Source organism: Littorina saxatilis, linkage group LG1 (genome assembly GCF_037325665.1).
Source record: "Littorina saxatilis isolate snail1 linkage group LG1, US_GU_Lsax_2.0, whole genome shotgun sequence".
NCBI classification, from domain to species: domain Eukaryota; kingdom Metazoa; phylum Mollusca; class Gastropoda; order Littorinimorpha; family Littorinidae; genus Littorina; species Littorina saxatilis.
Window position 1 is genome coordinate 96,338,509 of NC_090245.1, and position 25,543 is coordinate 96,364,051.

The window sequence follows — 25,543 nt, forward strand, 5'->3', positions numbered from 1 at the left end:
TGCATCACACACTCATATGCATAATCACACGCTCACACACACACACACACGCACACGCACACACACACACCCACACACATACCACTATTTGCACCGAGTACCGATGTTTCATCACGATAAAGACAAGAACGTGAGGCACCTTCCCCTCTATTTGATTGTTGTGACACACAAAAAAATATCCTTATCAAAAGTACGTACCGATCAAACACAAATGGAAAAATGGAACATGCTGATCACGATCAGCGGTTTTGGTACTGCTATAAAAAGGACGGTCATTTCTGTGGTGCCGACTAAATTTTCCAGCTTGTTCTAGCAGAAGGTTAGTTTTGTTTCCATTTTCATTTTCAATATTGTGTTATTTAATTGTGTGATGTATGTGAAGAAAAGCAGAAAGAGTGTTGAAAAATACATTACTTTTATTTTTTTAATTTTTATTTTTTTAAATATTGTCTTGCTTCTTTCCTATTTGGATTTATTCTACTCTTGTTTTATGATCATTATGTCATATTCTCGTAAAGTAAGTAATATCCACTACCGTGACACTGTCCAAGCTTTTGCACGCCACAAGGGTATCCTTCAACATCAAACACACCGACAGTCAACCGTCTGTCTACTTTCAGAGCAGAGTTAGAATTGTTTGTTGAAATGCGTCCAGCTGACATTTTTGTCAATCTGCAAAAACAAAGTAATCAACAAAATACGTGTGTGCAAAGAGCGCGGCCAGACTGTTGGTTTTTGCTATATGTTCAAGTGGAAGGATGTTTGCTTTTCTTGAAAGATTTGCGATGATTGGCGTTGGACCAATGCTTGCTTATTGAATGTGAACAAACAGGAATTAATGTTAAAAGACGTTCGTCTTCTTCTTGCTTCTATTCTAGTCTGATGTATTTATTGTGCTTTATCCCTCACAAACTGTACTTGTTTCTCATTCTATTCTGTTGCATAATATTTGATTCGATTCGATTTCATTAGATTGTGTTCTGTTGCATGTTCAATGTTTACCTTTTTCTCTCTCTCTTACCTTACCTCTTGTCTTCGGCTCTTTTCCGCTCCTCTCTTCTCTTTTGTCCTCTCCTGTTTTCTCGTTGTCACTCCTTTCCTCTTGTCATGTCTTCTCTGCTCTGTTCTCATACACTCTCTGGTTCATTTCATCTCAATTCTTTTCTTCTTCCCTCCGCTCTCTTTCTCTTCTCTTCTCCCCTTCTTTCGTTGTCTGTTCTTCTTTCATCTCATCTCATCTTCTCTCCTCTCTTCTTTTCTCTCATCGCCATTCCTATCCTTGACTCTTCCCTCCTTCCTTTGTTTAACTCATTTCGTCTCCTCTCTTTTCTTCTGTCTTCTTCTGTTTTTTCTTTTTCTCTTATCGAGCTTTCTCTCTCCCCCCCCCCCCCTTTTTTTCTCATGTCCTATCTTCTCTGGCCTATATATAATGTGTCGTTATAATTGTTGTTGTTGCCCAGTCACCATGCGGTCTGCACTAATCTTCTCTGTCCTATACTGTGTTGTTATAATAGTTGTTGTTGCTGTTGTTGCCCAGTCACCATGCGGTCTGCACTAATCGTCTTTGTCCTATAATGTGTTGTTATAATTGTTGTTGTTGTTGTTGCCCAGTCACCATGCGCTCTGCACTCATCTTCTCTGTCCTATAATGTGTTGTTATAATTGTTGTTGTTGTTGTTGTTGCCCAGTCACCATGCGGTCTGCACTCATCTTCTCTGTCCTATAATGTGTTGTTATAATTGTTGTTGTTGTTGTTGTTGTTGTTGTTGTTGTTGTTGTTGTTGTTGTTGTTGTTGCCCAGTCACCATGCGGTCTGCACTCATCTTCTCTGTCCTATAATGTGTTGTTATAATTGTTGTTGTTGTTGTTGATGTTACCCAGTCACCATGCGGTCTGCACTCATCTTCTCTGTCCTATAATGTGTTGTTATAATTGTTGTTGTTGTTGTTGTTGTTGCCCAGTGACCATGCGGTCTGCACTAATCTTCTCTGTCCTATATAATGTGTTGCTATAATTGTTGTTGTTGTTGTTGTTGTTGTTGTTGTTGCCCAGTCACCATGCGGTCTGCACTCATCTTCTCTGTCCTATAATGTGTTGTTATAATTGTTGTTGTTGTTGTTGTTGTTGTTGCCCAGTCACCATGCGGTCTGCACTCATCTTCTCTGTCCTATAATGTGTTGTTATAATTGTTGTTGTTGTTGTTGTTGTTGTTGCCCAGTCACCATGCGGTCTGCACTCATCTTCTCTGTCCTATAATGTGTTGTTATAATTGTTGTTGGTGTTGTTGTTGCCCAGTCACCATGCGGTCTGCACTCATCTTCTCTGTCCTATAATGTGTTGTTATAATTGTTGTTGTTGTTGTTGTTGTTGCCCAGTCACCATGCGGTCTGCACTCATCTTCTTGGCCCTTGTGCCCCTCGTCTTCTCCTACCCCGAGAAGCGACTCTTCCTGGACAGTAAGTAACACACACTAACACTCACGTTACAGTCACAACATTCAAGCCGAACATCCGTCTCTAGGAGACCGAGTCCTCAGATCTAAATGTAGCGTTGTCAGCACGAGAAACTAGAGCTACATCTGCCGCGCGCCGATGTTAGCCTTTAATGATTAGTTAATGGTTGACACATCAATACTCATGTAAAGCAATGAACGTATATCAAAATCGTCCATGAATCTCGCACGCAAGATGCCGGAATAACCTCCTGAGATCCTGAGTTGGAATATCTACCGAAGCGTTTATTTTGTTCCCTCAATCCCTTTTCAATACTCAGTATGCTCAGCTCTGAGAGAGCATACAGGAAGTTACCACAGCAAAAGTCAAGCGTTGAATGAAGCTCTGAAGGCCATGCGGGCAGCGTAGTTTGAGTTTCAGGCTCCCGTCGCTGTACAGAATTATGTACAAGCTTCTCAACCCTCTATTTTCAAACACCGAGCCTCGGATAGTCAAAGATAGACGACAGCTTCAACTGTGATATATCCTTTGCCTGTGTTTTCCCCCAGCTTTCGGTCTCGACCTGAACGTGATCAAGGCCACAGTGCAGCACATACTGGACACGCTCGGCACGGACGCCACAGAACAGCAGTGCGAGGGCGTGTGTCACGGCTTTGTCAAGGGGGACGACGGCGCTCTGCTCCACACATTCTGCACGCCCGTCTGCAGATCGTGAGTACTTGCACACAGATGAACGAGGCGAAGATGCACACACGTCGAAGTGACGTATATGCACGCATATGAAAGTAACGTATGTGCACGCACATGAAAGTGACGTATATGCACACATGGAAGTGACGTATATGCACACATGTCAAAATGACGTACATGCAGACACGTCAAAGGTATGTACATGCTTACACGTTAAAGTAACGTATATGAACTCACATGAAAGTGACGTATATGCACACACATGAAAGTGAAGTATATGCACTAACATGAAAGTGACGTACATGCACACACATGAAAGTGACGTACATGAACACAGATGAAAGTGACGTATATGCACATAGATGAAAGTGACGCGCATGAACACGAATGCACACACAAGCACTCGAATGAACGCACAAGCTCACACGGCTTATGTCCCGAATCAAACCTGTGAAAGTGACGTACATGCGTACGCATGGACACACGTGAACGTGACGTACATCAGCACACACGCACACACGTATATATGCATACACATGCACATACATGTATAACTTTTTTAATGGAGAAAATATCTGTCTCGCTTGCATGTCAATATCCGCAAGACGGTCGTGCGCGAACAGTACTACTGATTTTTGTCTTTTGTCTTTTTTATTTATTTATTGTTTATAGATGTTAATGTATTCCATTGTTATGAATAACAAGCCGTAAGTTGTGACATTTGTTTTGCAGGGTGCAGTCCTTGACACACGTGTTCCATCTCACTCCCTCCGTCACGTCAGCCCCAGCTAGGCGAAGCATTTTCGACCGTAAGTCTGTTTGTCTGTTTGTCTGTCTGTCTGCCAGTTTGCCAGTCTGCCTGCCTGTCTGTCTATCCGTCTGTCTGTCTGGTCATCTGTATCTCTGTCTGTTTGTATATATATGCCACCCCCCTCTCTCTCCCTCCTTCTCTCTCTTTCAAATTTGTTTTAATAATAATAAGTTAATTTTGATTTACGATAAGTGGTAAGTACAATCATCTTCTCAACACATCTTTGTACAAACCGCCCTGATATGGCCCTTTATGGGCGTTAAGCAAACAAACAAACAAAACAAATCTTTGTACAATCATTGCCTGACAAAAAAATCATAATGAGTAACATATGAATAAAATGCACTTTCTTGCTTATTGTTATACTCGTCTTAAGATTAAGATGTGATTCGTGTCGGTGAGGAGCCGGAAAGATACTGGGTGAACAGACTTCGCAAAGTCGACTTCGGGCTAAACTTAAAGGCGGTCTTGGATTGAGATCGAAGTCGTCTTTGCAAAGCCTTCGCCAAGTCTTTTTACCGAACATTCAGTACTTAAGCTCCGTGAGGCAAGCTTCGCCAAGTCTTTTTACCGAACATTCAGTACTTAAGCTCCGTGAGGCAAGCTTCGCCAAGTCTTTTTACCGAACATTCAGTACTTAAGCTCCGTGAGGCAAGCTTCGCCAAGTCTTTTTACCGAACATTCAGTACTTAAGCTCCGTGAGGCAAGCTTCGCCAAGTCTTTTTACCGAACATTCAGTACTTAAGCTCCGTGAGGCAAGCTTCGCTAAGTATACTTCGCGTAGTCGACTTCGCACCGTTAATTTGAGGCTTTAGGAAGCAACCTTTTTATCCTCCTTCAGTCTTCTTTCAGATGCAAAGATCTAACCTTGAACTGTCCTTGACCTTGTCTCAGAGCTGGTTGACATTCAGGCTGTGAAGGACACTGTAGCCAAGCTGGCCGACACGCTGGGAACAGACGCCACAGAACAGCAGTGCGAGGCTAGCTGTCACGCCATCGTGCTGGGAGAGGAGACCGCTCTGGCTCATACTCTCTGCACCCCCGTCTGCAAATCGTACGTCTGCTAGATACATACACGCAATTCCCACCCCAACCCCCGACCCCAAAGAACTTCCGAGATGCAAAACGTTCAGTTTTTCAGATACCTTCTTCTCCTTCTTCTTCCTTCTTCTTTCTTCCTTCTTCCTCCTTCTTCTTTGTCTGTCTGTCTTTCGTTCTTTTCTCTCTCTTTCTTTGTTTCTTTCTTCATATCTTCGTTTCTTTGAGTCGTTGTTTCTTTCTTTTGTTCTTTCGGTTTCTTTGAGTCTTTCTTTCTTTTCTTTCATTTCTTTGTTTGTTTCTTTTCTTTCATTATCTCCTTGTTTGTTTCTTTCTTGCTTTCATTTCTCTCGTTCTTTTGTTCTTTTTTTCTCCCTTTTTCTTTTTTTCCCGTTTTTACATTTAGTCAAGTTTAGTTTTTACATTTAGTGCCGTGCCAAGATGAAATCCTTTTGCAAAATTGGTGAATAAATATCTTGTATCTTGTATCTTGTGTCTTGTATAGTGGGGGAATCGAGACGAGGGTCGTGGTGTATGTGTGTCTGTGTGTGTGTGTGTGTGTGTGTGTGTGTGTGTGTCTGTGTGTGTGTGTGTGTGTGTGTGTGTGTGTGTGTGTGTGTGTGTGTACGTGTGTGTGTGTAGAGCGATTCAGACTAAACTACTGGACCGATCTTTATGAAATTTTACATGAGAGTTCCTGGGAATGATATCCCCGGACTTTTTTCTATTTTTTTCGATAAATACTTTTGATGACGTCATATCCGGATTTTTGTAAAAGTTGAGGCGGCACTGTCACACCCTCATTACACCCCCGGTATAGGGGTGTGTATAGGTTTCGCTCGATGTGTTTGTTTGTTTGTTTTGTTTTGCTGTTTGTTTGTTTGTGTGTTTGTTTGTTGGTTTGTTTGTTTGTGTGTTTGTTTGTGTTCGCAAGTAGATCTCAAGAATGAACGGATCGATCGTCACCAAACTTGGTGAACAGGTTCTATACATTCCTGAGACGGTCCTTACAAAAATTGGGACCAGTCAAACACACGGTTAGGGAGTTATTGGTGGACTATAGTATGAGGGGGCATCTTCGGATATTCCCGGCGTTCTGTTACTATTTTTAGAAGGTCACCGCAGTGTCCAGAACGTAAATTGGACCCGTAAATTATCCTCACTGTAAAAGTGCAAAGGTCGAATCAATTTATAGCCACGCGAAAAATACACTCTCATCTATCTCTATATATTTATACAATAGATATAGATATATATATATATATATACGGCTTCTCTGTGTGTGTGTGTGTGTGTTTGAGTGTGTCTGTAGAAAACACCTGTGTATTGCACAGTTCTGTTTGTGATGTGGTACCTAGGGCGTCGTCGACAAGTATGGGACTCGACATGATATGATCAGGAATGGCATTATGGCCCCTGAATCATGTTCGTGCTAAGGACGGGGGTGTTTTTCCTACCTCGGAGGAATTTCTTGTTTTTATATTAAATTGATTGAAATTTTGGCAAAGCAATCTTCGACGAAGGCCGGACTTTGGTATTGCATTTCAGCTTGGTGGCTTAAACAATAATTAATGAATTTGGTCATTAAAAATCGGAAACTTGTCATTAAAACATTTTTTGTAAACGATCCAAAAACAGTTTCGTCATTTTCTGATTCTTCTTCTTCTTCGTTCGTGGGCTGAAACTCCCACGTACACTCGTGTTTTTTGCACGAGTGGAATTTTACGTGTATGACCGTTTTTTACCCTGCCATTTAGGGTTTTCTGATTCAAAAAACATATACATATGTTATATTTGGATTACAAACAAGCTCTGAAAATTAAAAATATGAAAATTATGATAAAAATTAATTGTCCGAAATCGATTTAGAAACAATTTCATCTTATTCCTTGTCGGTCCCTGATTCCAAAAACATATAGATATGATATGTTTGGATTAAAAACAAACTCAGTACGCTAAAAAAAATAGAGATACAGAAAAGCGTGTTATCCTGCTCAGCGCGACCATTACCGCACTAATCTGACTGGTCGATTTCACTGCCTTAGCCACGAGCGGTGGACTGACGAAACTACGAGTATGCGGTCTTGGTAAAAAAAAATGCAGTGCGTTCAGTTTCATACTGTGAGTTCGACAGCTTGACTAAATGTTGTTATTTCGCCTTACGCGACTTGTTCTTTCTTTCTTTCTTTGACGCCCTTGTTCAGAAACAGCCATGCTGCATTCTCTTCATTGATTTTCTTTCTTTCCTTCTTGGGCTTGGCCTGACATTGGTCAAAACTGAAACCTTTGATTTCGAGGCTACCTCGGAATAAACTGAATCCACGTAACTTTTTTAATTGGGATGCATGCTGTATTTTAAAGAGAAATAAAACGTTTGACTTCGAGGCTACCTTGGACTAAACTCAATACTTATGTAACTATATTGATAATCATGAATGTCGTGTTTCCAGCTTCCAGGCCCTGTCACACCACTTTGGACACCACCAGGCCAAGCGATTCTTCCTTGACAGTAAGTAGTACACACTGACGCTCACCTAACAGTCACAACATTCAAGCCGAACATCCGTCTCTAGGAAAACCAAGTCCTGTAATTGTAGAAGGCCACAGAGCTAAATTTAGCGTTGTCAGCACGAGAAAGCAGAGCTACATCTGCCGCGCGCCGATGTGGGCCTTTAGTCCCCAAAAGAAACCAGTGCCCTTTACGAAATTAACTCTTTAAAAAAAATAACACTGTGCATAGATAGCTATTCCGGGCTGTTCATTTTTGGTACGTGACCAAGTGGATGGATGGTCTTATCCGATGTTATTAAAGTACGACCAGATCGGAGATGGTGAGGAAAAGTGTTTTCACGAAGCGGTTGGGTCTCCAACTGCGATTTCCTCTGAAAAACAATAGCATCCTCACGCTTTCTCTCTGTTTTGCCCCAGGCATCGGTTTGGACCTGGGCTCGATCAAGTCCACAGTGCAGCACTTGGTGGACACGCTCGGCACGGACGCCACAGAACAGCAGTGCGAGGGCGTGTGTCACGGCTTTGTCAGGGGGGACGACGGCGCTCTGCTCCACACATTCTGCACGCCCGTCTGCAGATCGTGAGTACTTGCACACACGTCAATGTGACGTACATGCACACAGATGAAAGTGACGTACATGACAAATGTCAATGTGTCGTACATGCACACAGATGAAAGTGACGTACATGACAAATGTCAATGTGACGTACATGCACACAGATGAAAGTGACGTACATGACAAATGTCAAAGTGACGTACATGCACACAGATGAAAGTGGCGAACATGACAAATGTCAATGTGACGTACATGCACACAGATGAAAGTGACGTACATGACAAATGTCAAAGTGACGTACATGCACACAGATGAAAGTGGCGAACATGACAAATGTCAATGTGACGTACATACACACACATGAAACTGACGTAAATGATCCCATGTCAACGTGACGCACATGTGCACATGTCAAAGTGACGTTCATGGTCACATATGAACGAGACGTACATGCACACAGATACACACACATGGAAGTGACGTACATGCACATAGATGCACACAAGTGAAAATGACGTACATTCACATTTATGCACACACGTAAATGCGACGTACACGCACACAGATGCACACACGTGAAAGATGATGACGTCATATCAGGCTTTTTCTGAAAGTTGAGGCGGCACAGTAACACCCTCCTTTTTCGATCATATTGATTGAAATTTTGATCAACCAATATTCGATGAAGGCCGGACTGTGGGATTGTGTTTCTGTTTGGAATCTTTGAAATTAATTAATGAGTTCAGTCATTCAAAATCTCAAAATTCTATTCAACATTATCGGCAAAGCTTTGTGTTCGTGAAATGCAGTGCGAGTTTGACAGATTGACTTATTGTATTGATTTCGCTTAACGCGACTTGTTTATTTTGCAGATGACCTTCTAATGTATTTAAATGTAATGAATGCCTAGCCGTTAGATGTAACACAAATTGTTTTTTGCAGGGTGCAGTCTTTGACACACGTGTTCCACCTCACTCCCGCCGTCACGTCAGCCCCCGCTAAGCGTAGCATTTTCGACCGTAAGTCTGTTTGTCTGTCTGTCTGTCTGGTCATTTATCTCTCTGTTTGTCTATATGCCCGCATTCATCTCTCTCTCTCTCTCTCTCTCTCTCTCTCTCTCTCTCTCTCTCTCTCTCTCTCTCTCTCTTTCGAGTGGTCTGCCCTTACCACCAGAGAAGGACGCAAATTTCGGAGCTCCGCAACATTTGATGAGTATCTTCTCCTAAGCTACTATTGCCGACCAAAAATGTCACAAACGGGACTGCCACATCGCCTGGAACAGTTCCTGATCAACTTAGTGGACGAAGTTGGGCTATCTTCTTGGAAAATCCAGGGGGAAGGTGACAGTACAACAGTTGTTTTGAGGTTTGCTGGGCCGCCATCAGACCAAGCCAACATAGCTCACTACAGGAAGAAAAGCAGGTCACAAGTAAAGCGTGATGAAACAAGAAGAAAGAACTTCGTGCAACGCAAAGCAGCTGAAGCGGAACAGAACACAGCGTCATCCGCGGTGGAGGCCCCTGTCAACAATAGCCGTGCTTCTTCTACCCAGCACGTGCAGGATGTGCAAACCAGTGTCACTCACGCACCTGCCCACTGTGACACTGCAAGCTCAACCACGTGCGAGAATGTCAACCCTTTGGTGTGTAGTGCTGTGACGTCACAGACAGCAGACGACGGAACCACTACAGCTGAACTGGCAGCAACGGACCGTGAGTTTGAACCAGATGATGTCTACGACTTAGCCTCACACTGCTCAAAGAACGTGCGACTTAGAGAGAAACTGTTAAACAGAAAGAGGAACCGCACTCTCACAAAAGTAGTGTGCGAAAGAAAAGGTGGAAAGAAGACGCTGTTTGCAAGGGGAGACGACTACGTCCTGTGACATACGACTGCGAAACAGCACAGACAACGTCATTCCGAGAAGAGGAGGAAACGCCCCCGTGTGTCCGGCGTCTGCCCCAAGTCGACCGCAACGTCTTTAGAGAAGAAATCGACCATCTCACTACTGACCTTCATGTCGTGTCTACACTGGTACAGTGCTACCTCCGTGCCATGCCAGACTGACTGTTGTCGCTAAACTACAGGGCACACATATTTCATGTGTGTTTGTGACAAACCGCGATCAATATGGAACAATACCGCGATCGATATGGAACAATACCGCGATCGATATGGAACAATACCGCGATCGATATGGAACAATACCGTGTTCGAAACGGAAAAGTTATTTCCCGACTTGGATTACAAGTTGGATGCTTCGGACCGAATCACGATGCATTGTTTTTGTGTAACCAATATGTACACTGATGTTCCTGGATCGTTCGATTACCCAACCCCCCAGCACCCTTTTGCTATAAACAATATGAGTTTTCGCAAATAAACATTCTGATTCTGATTCTGATTCTCTCTCTCTTTCTCTCACTCTCTTTCTCTCTTTCTCTCTCTCTGTCTCTCTTTCTCCTTCCTCTCTCTCTCTCTCGCTCTCTCTCTCTCTTCCTCTCACTCTCTCTCTCTTTCTCTCACTCTCTCTCTCTCTCTCTCTCTCTCTCTCTCTCTCTCTCTCTCTCTCTCTCCCTTTGTCTCAATCTGACCTTGTTTTCCACTAGAATTTCCCCCTTAACCTTCTCCAGCCTTCCCTCAGATGCAAGATGTTGGAACTAATCTTAAGCTGACTAGTTGAGTTTGACATCGTCTTAGGACCAACAATTGGCTTATATCGGGGACAGGTAGGGGTAGTATGATAATTGGGGGGACAAAGCACAAGACAGGCATGGACAATGGACGTATATTATGACCGGTGTTGTTGTTCTGATTAAGCTGGTGGTGCAGTCTTTCAAACTGGGGCTGGGATCGAGAGTTTTGTTGACATTTGTTTGTTGAGTTGAAGGAGGTAAGAAATGACTAATCTAACCTTGAACTGACCTTGACCTTGTCTCAGAGCTGGTCGACATTCAGGCTGTGAAGGACACTGTAGCCAAGCTGGCCGACACGCTGGGAACAGACGCCACAGAACAGCAGTGCGAGGCTGGCTGTCATGCGATCGTGCTGGGAGAGGAGACCGCTCTGGCTCATACTCTCTGCTCACCCATCTGCAAATCGTACGTCTGCTAGATACCTACACGCCCCTCCCTTTACCAACTCCCACCCCCGACCTCTCTCTCCTTCTTCCTCCTTGTCCTCCGTGTCATATTCATTATCATCATTATTCTCCTTCTCCTCCTCCCCCTTCTCATCATCGTTATCCTCCTCCTCCTAATCCTCCTCCTCCTTCTAATTATCATCATCATCATCATCATCATCATCATCATCATCATCGTCGTCGTCGTCGTCGTCGTCGTCCTCCTCCTCCTTTCTCTCCTTCGTCATCGTTTCCTTTCTATCTGTACGTCTTTCTATTAGTCACAACAATGTTTTTCGAGACAGAACCTCAGAGAAGTAAATCGTTCACATGTTCAGATACCTTCTTCTTCTTCCTTCTGTCTTCTTCTTGGTCAGTGTTTCCTTGTTTCTTTGTTTGTTTCTTTGTTTGTTTCTTTCTTTGTTCTTTTTCTGTCTGTCATGCCCAAGTTGTTGGAGATAAAACCGCCCTGGCCCCCACTCTGTATATACTACCATCTACAATTCGTCTGTCTATCAGATGCTTCCTCCTTACGTTACCGTTTGTTTGTTTGTTTCTTTCTTTCTTTCTTGGATGCCCTTGTTCTGAAATAGCCTAACTGCATTCTCTTTATTTATTGTCTTTCTTTCCTTGATGCCCTTGTTCTGAAATAGCCCAACTGTATTCTCTTAATTTATTGTCTTTCTTTCCTTGATGCCCTTGTTCTAAAATAGCCCAACTGTATTATCTTAATTTATTGTCTTTCTTTGATGCCCTTGTTCTGAAATAGCCCAACTGTATTCTCTTTATTTATTGTCTTTCTTTCCTTGATGCCCTTGTTCTGAAATAGCCGAACTGTATTCTCTTTATCTATTGTCTTTCTTTGATGCCATTGTTCTGAAATAGCCCAACTGTATTCTCTTTATTTATTGTCTTTCTTTGATGCCCTTGTTCTGAAATAGCCCAACTGTATTCTCTCAATTTAGTGTCTTTCTTTCTGTTATGCCCTTGTTCTGAAATAGCCCAACTGTATTCTCTTAATTTATTGTCTTTCTTTCCTTGATGCCCTTGTTCTGAAATAGCCCAACTGTATTCTCTTTATTTATTGTCTTTCTTTCTGTTATGCCCTTGTTCTGAAATAGCCCAACTGTATTCTCTTAATGTATTGTCTTTCTTTCTGTTATGCCCTTGTTCTGAAATAGCCCAACTGCTTTCTCTCAATTTAGTGTCTTTCTTTCTGTTATGCCCTTGTTCTGAAATAGCCCAACTGTATTCTCTTAATGTATTATCTTTCTTTGATGCCCTTGTTCTGAAATAGCCCAACTGCATTCTCTTTATTTATTGTCTTTCTTTGATGCCCTTGTTCTGAAATAGCCCAACTGTATTCTCTTAATTTATTGTCTTTCTGTTATGCCCTTGTTCTGAAATAGCCCAACTGTATTCTCTTAATTTATTGTCTTTCTTTGATGCCCTTGTTCTGAAATAGCCCAACTGTATTCTCTTAATTTATTGTCTTTCTGTTATGCCCTTGTTCTGAAATAGCCCAACTGTATTCTCTTAATTTATTGTCTTTCTTTCTGTTATGCCCTTGTTCTGAAATAGCCCAACTGTATTCTCTTAATTTATTGTCTTTCTTTCTGTTATGCCCTTGTTCTGAAATAGCCCAACTGTATTCTCTTAATTTATTGTCTTTCTTTCCTTGATGCCCTTGTTCTGAAATAGCCCAACTGCATTCTCTTTATTTATTGTCTTTCTTTCTGTTATGCCCTTGTTCTGAAATAGCCCAACTGTATTCTCTTAATTTATTGTCTTTCTTTCTGTTATGCCCTTGTTCTGAAATAGCCCAACTGTATTCTCTTAATTTATTGTCTTTCTTTCCTTGATGCCCTTGTTCTGAAATAGCCCAACTGCATTCTCTTTATTTATTGTCTTTCTTTCTGTTATGCCCTTGTTCTGAAATAGCCCAACTGTATTCTCTTAATGTATTGTCTTTCTTTCTGTTATGCCCTTGTTCTGAAATAGCCCAACTGTATTCTCTTAATTTATTGTCTTTCTTTCCTTGATGCCCTTGTTCTGAAATAGCCCAACTGTATTCTCTTAATTTATTGTCTTTCTTTGATGCCCTTGTTCTGAAATAGCCCAACTGTATTCTCTTAATTTATTGTCTTTCTTTGATGCCCTTGTTCTGAAATAGCCCAACTGTATTCTCTTAATTTATTGTCTTTCTTTGATGCCCTTGTTCTGAAATAGCCCAACTGCATTCTCTTTATTTATTGTCTTTCTTTCCTTCCTTCTTGGGCTGGCATGACATTGGTCAAAACTCAAACTTTGGATTTCGAGGCTACCTTGGAATTAACTGAATCCACGTTACTTTTTTAATAGGGATGAATGCTGTATTTTAAAGAGAAATAAAACGTTTGACTTCGAGGCTACCTTGGACTATACGCAATACTTATGTAACTATATTGATAATCATGAATGTCGTGTTTCCAGCTTCCAGGCCCTGTCACACCACTTTGGACACCACCAGGCCAAGCGATTCTTCCTTGACAGTAAGTAGTACACACTGACGCTCACCTAACAGTCACAACATTCAAGCCGAACATCCGTCTCTAGGAAAACCAAGTCCTGTAATAGTAGAAGGCCACAGAGCTAAATTTAGCGTTGTCAGCACGAGAAAGCAGAGCTACATCTGCCGCGCGCCGATGTTGGCCTTTAGTCCCCAAAAGAAACCAGTGCCTTTTACGAAATTAACTCTTTAAAAAAATAACACTGTGCACAGATAGCTATTCCGGGCTGTTCATTGTTGGTATGTGACCAAGTGGATGGATGGTCTTGTCCGATGTTAAAGTATGACCAGATCGGAGATGGTGAGGAAAAGTGTTTTCACGGAGCGGTTGGGTCTCTAACTGCGATTTCCTCTGAAAAACAAAAGCATCCTCACGCTTTCTCTCTGTTTTCCCCCAGCCTTCGGTGTCGACCTGAACGTGATCAAGGCCACAGTGCAGCACGTGCTGGACACGCTCGGCACGGACGCCACAGAACAGCAGTGCGAGGGCGTGTGTCACGGCTTTGTCAAGGGGGACGACGGCGCTCTGCTCCACACATTCTGCACGCCCGTCTGCAGATCGTGAGTGCTTGCACACACGTGAAAGTGACGTACACGCACACAGATGCACACACGTGAAAGATGATGACGTCATATCAGGCTTTTTCTGAAAGTTGAGGTGGCTCAGTTACACTCTCATTTTTCGATCATATTGATTGAAATGTTGGTCAACTAGTATTCGACGAAGCTATGGGATTGCATTTCAGTTTGAAAGCTTTAAAATTAATCAATGAGTTTAGTCATTCAAAATCTCAAAATTCTATTCAACATTATCGGAAAAGCATTTGCCTCCGTGAAATGCAGTGCGTTCAGTATCATTCTGCGAGTTTGACAAATTGACTTATTGTATTGATTTCGCTTAAAGCGACTTGTTTATTTTTCAGATGACCTTCTAATGTAGCCCTATTTAAATGTAATGAATACCAAGCCGTTAGATGTAACACGAATTGTTTTTTGCAGGGTGCAGTCTTTGACACACGTGTTCCACCTCACTCCCGCCGTCACGTCAGCCCCCGCTAGGCGTAGCATTTTCGACCGTAAGTCTGTTTGTATGTCTGTCAGTCCGGTCATTTATCTCTCTGTTTGCTATATGTCCGCCTTCATCTCTCTCTCTCTCTCTCTCTCTCTCTCTCTCTCTCTCTCTCTCTCTCTCTCTCTCTCTCTCTCTCTCTCTCTCTCTCTCAAAAAAAAAAATGAAAAAAAGAAATTAATACGTTTTGATTCCTACGAGTGGCAAGTTTTAACCGATCTTTTCAACACATTTCTGAATGATCAATGCCTAAAAAATCCTCATGAGTAAAAGATGAATAAAATGCGTTTGCTTGCTTATTTCGATACCCGTGTTAAGATCAGAGTCGACCCAACTCCTCACGTGAAATGCTTAAAGTCCGGGCAGATGTTTCACCACTAATGCCTCTTTCTCGACTCGACCTTCCGACGTAAAATGTTCGCACGAACCTATCTTTCACCTTGACATTGACCTTGACCAATGTACCATATTTTCACCTTGACATTAACCTTGACCAATGTACCATATTTTCACCTTGACATTAACCTTGACCAATGTACCCTATTTTCACCTTGACATTAACCTTGACCAATGTACCATATTTTCACCTTGACATTAACCTTGACCAATGTACCCTATTTTCACCTTGACATTAACCTTGACCAAAGTACCATATTTTCACTGGTAATACCTTCTTGTCGAACCTCCACGCGAATATAAAGCTTCAAGGACTAACTTTACCTTGAACTTGACTTTGGCTAGGCCTGTTAACCTTGTTTTCCATCAGTTTTGCCCAATTAAGCCTCAAATTAATTGGGAAAAGTCGACTTCGCGAAGCTGGCTGTAAAAAGCTAAGGCACTGAGTTTTTGGTATTCACGAAGTCGACTTCGTGCCCAATTCAGGACGGCCATTGGCCATCTCCAGTCTTCCCTCAGATGAAAAGATGTCAAGACTAATCTAACCTTGCAATGTCCTTGACCTTGTCTCAGAGCTGGTTGACATTCAGGCTGTGAAGGACACCATAGTCAAGCTGTCATGACTAATCTGACCTTGCAATGTCCTTGACCTTGTCTCAGAGCTGGTCGACATTCAGGCTGTGAAGGACACTGTAGCCAAGCTGGCCGACACGCTGGGAACAGACGCCACAGAACAGCAGTGCGAGGCTGGCTGTCACGCCATCGTGCTGGGAGAGGAGACCGCTCTGGCTCATACTCTCTGCACCCCCGTCTGCAAATCGTACGTCTGCTAGATACCTACACGCCCCTCCCGTTGTTGTTCAGATACCTTCTTCTTCCTTCTTTCTTCTTCTTGGTCTGTCTTTCTCTCGTTCTTTCTGTCTGTCCCTCTTTCCTTGTAATGTCTGTCACGCACAAGTTGTTGGAAATAAAAGCACCCTCACCCCCAGCCCTCTGTGTACCTTATCCACTGTTCGTATGTTCATTATAGACCTTCTCCTCCGATTCCTGTCTGTTTCTTTATTTCTTCCAACTCTTTTTTTGTCACTTTGTTTGTTTCTTTCTTTATTTGAGTCCATCTTTCTTCTTTTCTTTCTTTCGTTCTTTCTTCATCGTTGGCGCCCTTGTTCTTTAAGATATAACAGCCCTACTGTATTCTCTCAATTCGTCTCCTGTCGTTCCTTCTTTGTTGGGCTTTGCCTGACATTGATGAGAACGAAACCTTAACCCCTTTACTGACGGGCGTAGTGGCCTAGTGGATAAGACGCCGGCCTCCCATGCGGAAGGTCGCGGGTTACAATCCCGGCTGCGCCGGGTTGGTAAAGGGTGGAGAATTGTCCGATCTCCCAGGTCAACTTATGTGCATACCTACTAGTGTCTTATCCCCGTTCGTGTGTACACACAAGCAGAAGACCAAATGCGAACGAAAAAGATCCTGTAATCCATGTCAAAGTTTGGTGGGTTATAGAAACACGAAAATACCCAGCATGCTTCCCCCAAAATCGGCGTATGGCTGCCTGAATGGCGGGATAAAAACGGTCATATATGTGAAAGATCGTGGGAGTTTGAGCCCATGAACGAAGAAGAGGCTCCCAATCTCTGCCAACATACCTATGAGGTGCGTGTGGTGCCATGATGACATTAATACATTACTCTGACAAGGGAAGCAGCCACTGTGTGTTGCCATGACGACAACATTAATACATTACTCTGACACGGGAAGCAGCCATTGTGTGTTGCCATGACGACAACATTAATACATTACTCTGACACGGGAAGCAGCCACTGTGTGTTGCCATGACGACAACATTAATACATTACTCTGACAAGGGAAGCAGCCACTGTGTGTTGCCATGACGACAACATTAATACATTACTCTGACACGGGAAGCAGCCACTGTATGTTGCCATGACGACAACATTAATACATTACTCTGACAAGGGAAGCAGCCACTGTGTGTTGCCATGACGACAACATTAATACATTACTCTGACACGGGAAGCAGCCACTGTGTGTTGCCATGACGACAACATTAATACATTACTCTGAAAGGGGAAGCAGCCACAGTATGTTGCCATGACGACAACATTCATGCATTACTCTGACACGGGAAGCAGCCACTGTGTGTTGCCATGACGACAACATGCATGCATTACTCTGACCGGGAAGCAGCCACTGTATGTTGCCCTTTGAATTGCAGTAAGATCATTTTTACATTTAGTCAAGTTTTGACTAAATGTTTTAACATCGAGGGGGAATCGAAACGAGGGTCGTGGTGTATGTGTGTGCGTGTGTGCGTGCGTGTGTGCGTGCGTGTAGAGCGATTCAGACCAAACTACTGGACCGATCTGTATGAAATTTGACATGAGAGTTCCTGGGTATGATATCCCCGAACGGTTTTTTTTCCTTTTTTTAATAAATGTCTTTGATGACGTCATATCCGGCTTTTCGTGAAAGTTGAGGCGGCACTGTCACGCTCTCATTTTTCAACCAAATTGGTTTAAATTTTGATCAAGTAGTCTTCGACGAAGCCCGGACTTTGGTATTGCATTTCAGCTTGGTGGCTTAAAAATTAATTAATGACTTTGGTCATTAAAAATCTGAAAATTGTAAAAAAAAATTTTTTTTTCTAAAACGATCCAAATTTACGTTCATCTTATTCTCCATCATTTGCTGATTCCAAAAACATATAAATATGTTATATTCGGATTAAAAACAAGCTCTGAAAATTAAATATATAAAAATTATTATCAAAATTATGTTTTTGAAATCAATTTAAAAACACTTTCATCTTATTTCTTGTCGGTTCCTGATTCCAAAAACATATAGATATGATATGTTTGGATTCAAAACACGCTCAGAAAGTTAAAACGAAGAGAGGTACAGAAAAGCTTGCTATCCTTCCCAGCGCAACTACTACCCCGCTCTTCTTGTCAATTTCACTGCCTATGCCGTGAGCGGTGGACTGACGATGCTACGAGTATACGGTCTTGCTGCGTTGCATTGCGTTCAGTTTCATTCTGTGAGTTCGACAGCTACTTGACTAAATGTTGTATTTTCGCCTTACGCGACTTGTTTAATAACTACAATCTTACGGCAGTAAAGGGGTTAGGGCCTTGATTTTGAGGCTGCCGTGGAATAAACTGAATACCTAACTGTCAGGCATGAATGTTGTTGGTTTGGTTTTTTCAGCTTCCAGGCCCTGTCACACCACTTTGGACACCACCAGGCCAAGCGATTCTTCCTCGACGGTAAGTTCCTATTCCAGTGTTGTTGTTGTTGTTGTTGTTGTTTTAAATCTCAGGAGAAATTCAAATTCAGGGAAATTTAAACATTATTTTGAATCAAAGTGGTCCTTAACTGAGCCCGAAGTCGACTTCGCAAAGTTTTGGCGAAATCTTGTTTCCGAAAACTCAGTGCTAAAGCTCCCTCCTTCCCCGCCAGCTAGTGCTAAAGCTCCGTGCTCCCCCGCCAGCTAGTGCTAAAGCTCCCTCCTCCCCCGCCAGCTAGTGCTAAAGCTCCCTCCTCCCCCGCCAGCTAGTGCTAAAGCTCCCTCCTCCCCCGCCAGCTAGTGCTAAAGCTCCGTGCTCCCCCGCCAGCTAGTGCTAAAGCTCCCTCCTCCCCCGCCAGCTAGTGCTAAAGCTCCGTGCTCCCCCGCCAGCTAGTGCTAAAGCTCCGTGCTCCCCCGCCAGCTAGTGCTAAAGCTCCGTGCTCCCCCGCCAGCTAGTGCTAAAGCTCCGTGCTCCCCCGCCAGCTAGTGCTAAAGCTCCGTGCTCCCCCGCCAGCTAGTGCTAAAGCTCCGTGCTCCCCCGCCAGCTAGTGCTAAAGCTCCGTGCTCCCCCGCCAGCTAGTGCTAAAGCTCCGTGCTCCCCCACCAGCTAGTGCTAAAGCTCCGTGCTCCCCCGCCAGCTAGTGCTAAAGCTCCGTGCTCCCCCGCCAGCTAGTGCTAAAGCTCCGTGCTCCCCCGCCAGCTAGTGCTAAAGCTCCGTGCTCCCCCGCCAGCTAGTGCTAAAGCTCCGTGCTCCCCCGCCAGCTAGTGCTAAAGCTCCGTGCTCCCCCCGCCAGCTAGTGCTAAAGCTCCCTCCTTCCCCGCCAGCTTCGCGAAGCGTACTTTGCGAAGTCGACTTCGCCCGATGAAGGACAGGCTTCAAGGCGGTCCTTATTTGAGCACGCAGAAGACTTCACAAAGTCTTTTTTTTTACCGAAAACGCAGTGCTAAAGATCCATGCGGCAAGCTTCGCAAAGTCTTTTTTTACCGAAAACGCAGTGCTAAAGATCCATGCGGCAAGCTTCACAAAGTCTTTTTCTACCGAAAACTCCGTGCTAAAGATCCATGCGGCAAGCTTCACAAAGTCTTTTTTTACCGAAAACGCAGTGCTAAAGATCCATGCGGCAAGCTTCACAAAGTCTTTTTTTACCGAAAACGCAGTGCTAAAGATCCATGCGGCAAGCTTCACAAAGTCTTTTTTTTACCGAAAACGCAGTGCTAAAGATCCATGCGGCAAGCTTCACAAAGTCTTTTTCTACCGAAAACTCCGTGCTAAAGATCCATGCGGCAAGCTTCACAAAGTCTTTTTACCGAAAACGCAGTGCTAAAGATCCATGCGGCAAGCTTCACAAAGTCTTTTTTTTACCGAAAACGCAGTGCTAAAGATTCATGCGGCAAGCTTCACAAAGTCTTTTTACCGAAAACGCAGTGCTAAAGATCCATGCGGCAAGCTTCGCAAAGTCTTTTTTTACCGAAAACGCAGTGCTAAAGATCCATGCGGCAAGCTTCACAAAGTCTTTTTTTACCGAAAACGCAGTGCTAAAGATCCATGCGGCAAGCTTCACAAAGTCTTTTTTTACCGAAAACTCCGTGCTAAAGATCCATGCGGCAAGCTTCACAAAGTCTTTTTTTACCGAAAACGCAGTGCTAAAGATCCATGCGGCAAGCTTCACAAAGTCTTTTTTTACCGAAAACGCAGTGCTAAAGATCCATGCGGCAAGCTTCACAAAGTCTTTTTCTACCGAAAACTCCGTGCTAAAGATCCATGCGGCAAGCTTCACAAAGTCTTTTTTTACCGAAAACGCAGTGCTAAAGATCCATGCGGCAAGCTTCACAAAGTGTACTTTGCGTAGTCGACTTCGCCAAGTTCAGAACAGGCTTCAGGGTTTTTGAAATAAAATGTGCCTCGCCTTGCCTTGCAAGGACACAGTCACACTACCAATACAAGAGGAAGTACAAAGAGGAGAAGGAAAGAAGTGGGGAGGAAGTCACTGAAACATGTACACAACCAAAATAAATACCCCAAAAAGAGAAAGTGAAGAAGAAGTAGACAGGAACAAGGAAGAAGAAGTAGGACTTGGATAAAAAGAGGGGAAATGGTCCTGAAAGCGTGATTAAACACTCAGTGCATCGGAGCGTATGGACAGGGTCAAAAATGCACAAGAGGTCTACCCTTGCTCTGTCGTTTGTTTGCAAATCCATAACCTACAAATGATCGCGTACCACTCGGCCACCCAGACTGCAATGTGTGTCGTGTTGTGTTTCACACCTGATTGACCTGAGCGTCGTGATTGTTTGAATGATTGATTGATTGATTGATTAGATGAGTAGATGGGTTGATAGAAGAACGAACGGATGCGTCGGTAATTGATTGATTGATTTATTAGGAGAGAGAGAGAGAGAGAGAGAGAGAGAGAGAGAGAGAGAGAGAGAGAGAGAGAGAGAGAGAGAGAGAGAGAGAGGGAGAGAGCGAGCGAGCGAGACAGAAACAGAGAGAGAGAGAGTTCAAATTGTTTACCACTGTGTCCCCCAGCTATCGGCCTTGACCTTGGCGCTATCAAGGACACCGTGCAGCACCTGGTGGACAACCTGGCCACTGACGCCAACGAGCAGCAGTGTGAGGGCGTGTGTCACGGCTTCGTCAAGGGCGACGACGGCGCTCTACTCCACACTTTCTGCACGCCCGTCTGCAAATCGTAAGTCACTTTCACACATCGTCTGCAAATCTTCAGTCACTCTTTCACACACCGTCTGCAGATTGTAAGTCACTTTAACACATCGTCTGCAGATCGTCATTCACTTTCACACATCGTCTGCAAATCTTAAGTCACTTTCACACACCGTCTTCAGATTGTAAGTCACTTTCACACACCGTCTGCAGATTGTAAGTCACGTTCACACACCGTCTGCAGATTGTAAGTCACTTTCACACACCGTCAGCAGATTGTAAGTTACTTTCACACACCCTCTGCAGATTGTAAGTCACTTTCACACACCGTCTGCAGATTGTAAGGCCCTTTCACACACCCTCTGCAGATTGTAAGTCACTTTCACACACCGTCTGCAGATTGTAAGTCCGACTTTCACACACCGTCTGCAGATTGTAAGTCACTGTCGTTGCATTATGTACCATCGCGATATCTTCTCTATCTCATCTGTCGATCGTCAGTAAAAATGTTCGCACTGACAGAAAAGAGAAATTTCGATATAAGCGAGAATCTACCATGCAGAGGATTCATACATGCGTTTCAACGACACCATACGATGTGGTAATTATGATTTGATATCGTTTGACCTTAAAACTGACCTTCATTCTCTGGCCACAGGTTCCAGTCTCTGGTGCACATGTTCAACATTTCCCCCAACCACATTGTGGCCTCCACAGCTGCTCCCGCTACCGTCTAAGCGACGTTGATCTTCGTAAGTGAAGCACACTTATGATGGCTCAGAATTGGTGTCGAGAATTGTGACACAAAGTGATTTACTGAAAATATCTATATGCTAGCTGATCGATCGGTGATATTTTTTTTTTGTAATCAACCAATACAAGTTTCAGAGAAATCAGACCCTTTACTGGGCACATAGTGGAAAAAAGAGTGCGCATGTGCTGTTCTTAATGTTCTGTGAAAAATTAAACGTTCAATTTACTAAATATTCTTGGGTTTTTTATTCGTAATGTTGGATTGCTAGCAGTCTATCTTTTTTTTTTAGATTTAAACTCTGGTATGCTTCTTGTTTCAGGATGCATACTGTGAACAACATGCTTCGTACCGACTCTCTTCTGCAAGATATTTTGGATCATTTTTGAGATCACGGACTTGTTATTCTATTACAATAAAGTTACATACTGTACTCTTGACCGGCTCTGTTCATGGTCTGCGTGTGTGTGCGAGTGTGTGTGTGTGTGTGTGTGTGTGTGTGTGTGTGTGTGTTTGTGTCTGTGTGTGCGTGCGTGTGTGTGTGCGAGTGTGTGTGTGTGCGAGTGTGTGTGTGTGGGGGGGGGGCGTCTGTCAGTCTGTATGTATGTATACGTATGTATTTACGTATGTATGTATGTATGTATGTATGTATGTATGTAAATATGTATGTATGTATGTATGTATGTATGTCCGCGTCTTTATCAGTAGCCTATCTCTCAGTACATTATGGAACACGATTTTTTTTTCGTTCATGGGCTGAAACTCCCACGGCTTTTACGTGTATGGCCGTTTTTACCCCGCCATTTAGGCAGCCATACGCCGCTTTCGGAGGAAGCATGCTGGGTATTTTCGTGTTTCTATAACCCACCGAATTCTGACATGGATTACAGGATCTTTTTCGTGCGCACTTGGTCTTGTGCTTGCGTGTACACACGGGGGTGTTCGGACACCGAGGAGAGTCTGCACACAAAGTTGACTCTGAGAAATAAATCTCTCGCCGAACGTGGGGACGAACTCACGCTGACAGCGCCCAACTGGATACAAATCCAGCGCGCTACCGACTGAGCTACATCCCCGCCCATGGAACACGATGAGTTGCATGAAGACGACAACTGACAATGCATTATAGTTGCCAGGAAAACAAGGAATAGTAATCACAAAAAGTCCACGTTGGCAATTTTTTTTTAATTCACGATTTTTATTGTCGATTCTGGTAATAAAACCCCAATATAAAATACCTTGCAATTGATTTTTTGACTTCTGCTAAACATGCAAATATTGTGACCACACACAAAAATGAAATATGCAAAACAATCTCTTCATAGAAGAATTGTTTTCTAATTTGCAACCCGGCAAGCAACTCAACACACACACACACACACACGCACACGCACACATGTAAACGGCACGCACTAGCACATACAAACACACACACACCCACACCCACACATACAAACACACAAACACACACACACATACATACATACACACACACTGGCACACACACACACACACGTGCACACACACACACACACACACACACACACACACACACACACACACACTCACATACATGCACCCACGCAAACACAAACACTGACATAATCACAACACGCTTGCACAAGCCTGAACGGAAAAAAACGTGCAACAGATTCATACCGTAGGCCTTCCCCCTCCCCCCTGATACCCTTCCCCTATCCCCCCCCCCCCCCTCTCTCTCTCTCTCTCTCTCTCTCTCTCTCTCTCTCTCTCTCTCTCCTCACTCCAAAAGCCTATCTCGGTCAAGAAAATGAACTGAACAAACAACAACTTGAGGTAATTTCTTTTTTTAACGAGTAAAAACTATCCTTATCAATGGAAAATACTGGAAACACAGATATGGAAACAATAGAAAGAGTTCACCACGAACATTGTGTTTTGTGGAACTGCATACATAAAGAAGATAAAGACATAAATGGGGGCCGAATAGTTGTTCCCCATTTTTTTTCCCAGCAGAAAGTAAATGTTTTCTTTCTTGCTTCGTGTTGTGTTCTGTTGAATTAAAACTTTCAGTGACAGTACAAATATTAAAAGATAAGGGCAAAGTAGTTTTGCGTCAGCAAAGTAAAACGTTCGTACGAAATGTCCACTGTCGAGGGGAATAAACTGCTCGAGCTAGGGGTGGAGTTATTTATTCGTAAGGAGAGTACATTTTTTGAACGAAATATTTACGGCGAGGTACCGACTCGCCCCCTCCTATCTCGCCCCCGCCTGTCAGGGGTGTCAACTCACCGCGGCGTGCAATGGCAACTCGCCTCCGTATATTCCATGAAATGAAAATAATCATCTTCATATTTTTATGGGGGCGAGGACGCCCCCATTCTATACGGATAGTTTCGAGGTTGACCATGGGCAGCGCCATTTTGTTGTGAAATACGTCATCAGTTTGTGTACACAGGAAGTTGTGACATCCGTCACCCTATGGGAGGGGTGACGTCAAAATTGGTCATCACAGAGTTTGTGTAACACAGGAAGTTGTGAAATACGTCACCCTATGGGAGGGGTGACGTCAAAATTGTTCAACAAAAACATGATATGTCGCATTGTGCAGGGTCAACTGCAACAAACTCAAACCGAGCCATTCATACCTAGCTGTATTTGAGTGACTTATATACCCGACATTTTTATTTCTTATTTTTAGCACAGGTGTAGGAAAAATCATGAACCAAAATGTTATTTATTTTCTAATTTAACATTTTTTTTACAAATATGACCATGGTCTTTTAAACATACAGTGACATTAAACATTGTTATGTTAAAAAAAAGAAAAAAGAAAAAAAGCTTTTGTGCACAAATCAGAAAATACATTGTACATTTTACCTACAGGCCAAACCGTGAGTGTCTGTGGCAAAGCCCGACCCAGGAAATTGCACTGATTTTATATTTAGATCAAAGGGAAATTGTCAAGAACAGGCGCTTGCATTTGGATGTGTCCAATGATAGTAGGTTTGGTTGTGATCAATCAGAATAATGTAGGAATAAAAATGTATGACAGTTTAGTATGATGACATGTAATTCACATATGCTGAAATATGATATTATACATCATGTAATATTATTATGGCTGTTGCCATGACCATGAAACCCAACAAAGGTTTAATGTAATGTAATTCAAAATACCAAAACCGAGCACCTATTAATCTCGTCTTTGCGCGTGAAGATTGAGGCCGTCTGCCAGTAGCGGTTAGGTCATACAGTGGAACCCCTCTCTAGCGACCTTTAAAATGTTGACAAAAATCGGTCCTTGTGGAGGGGGGTCCTTACAGAGGGAGGGGGGCGGAGTCAGGGGGCCACAAAGAAAGTCAGATTTAAAAAAAAAAAAAGAAAACAGAGAAGTTTGAGTTGCTGACGACCGTTCCCTCTGAAAGCAAACTGCTTCGATTTCATGTTTGTCCTTGGTGTCCACCAGTTCTGGTGCATGTACTACCCTGGCCAAGTTTCCTCTCAAGACATCAAAGAGACCGCCCCAGTATACTCTACAGCCTCTGGGCGAACCACCTCTCATAGCTAAAACTGGGTCAATGACCCCTGGGAAGAAGGTCAGTGTCGATAAAATTTTACTCCTAGGCCTGCGGCCAGGGGG

General features: G+C 43.3%; 1 protein-coding gene across 1 annotated transcript; it reads left to right on the plus strand.

Moving 5' to 3' along the window:
* The first annotated feature begins 282 nt into the window (after positions 1-282).
* Positions 283-22,354, plus strand: LOC138946600 (uncharacterized). The gene is made up of 17 exons (XM_070318048.1): positions 283-319; positions 2,376-2,456; positions 3,002-3,164; positions 3,876-3,952; positions 4,849-5,008; positions 7,443-7,501; positions 7,921-8,083; positions 9,003-9,079; positions 11,002-11,161; positions 13,654-13,712; positions 14,128-14,290; positions 14,729-14,805; positions 15,855-16,014; positions 18,427-18,485; positions 21,036-21,198; positions 21,829-21,922; positions 22,244-22,354. The coding sequence occupies exons 2-16, from the start codon at positions 2,381-2,383 to the stop codon at positions 21,905-21,907; spliced, it is 1,695 nt and encodes a 564-aa protein (XP_070174149.1). The 5' UTR covers positions 283-319; positions 2,376-2,380; the 3' UTR covers positions 21,908-21,922; positions 22,244-22,354.
* The last annotated feature ends 3,189 nt before the right edge of the window (positions 22,355-25,543 follow it).

Coding starts and splice junctions, on each gene's coding strand:
- LOC138946600 (XM_070318048.1), top strand. CDS start 2,381: ATGCGGTCTGCACTCATCTTCTTGGCCCTTGTGCCCCTCGTCTTCTCC. Junction 9,080..11,001: donor TAAGCGTAGCATTTTCGACC/GTAAGTCTGTTT, acceptor ACCTTGTCTCAG/AGCTGGTCGACATTCAGGCT. Junction 13,713..14,127: donor CAAGCGATTCTTCCTTGACA/GTAAGTAGTACA, acceptor GTTTTCCCCCAG/CCTTCGGTGTCGACCTGAAC.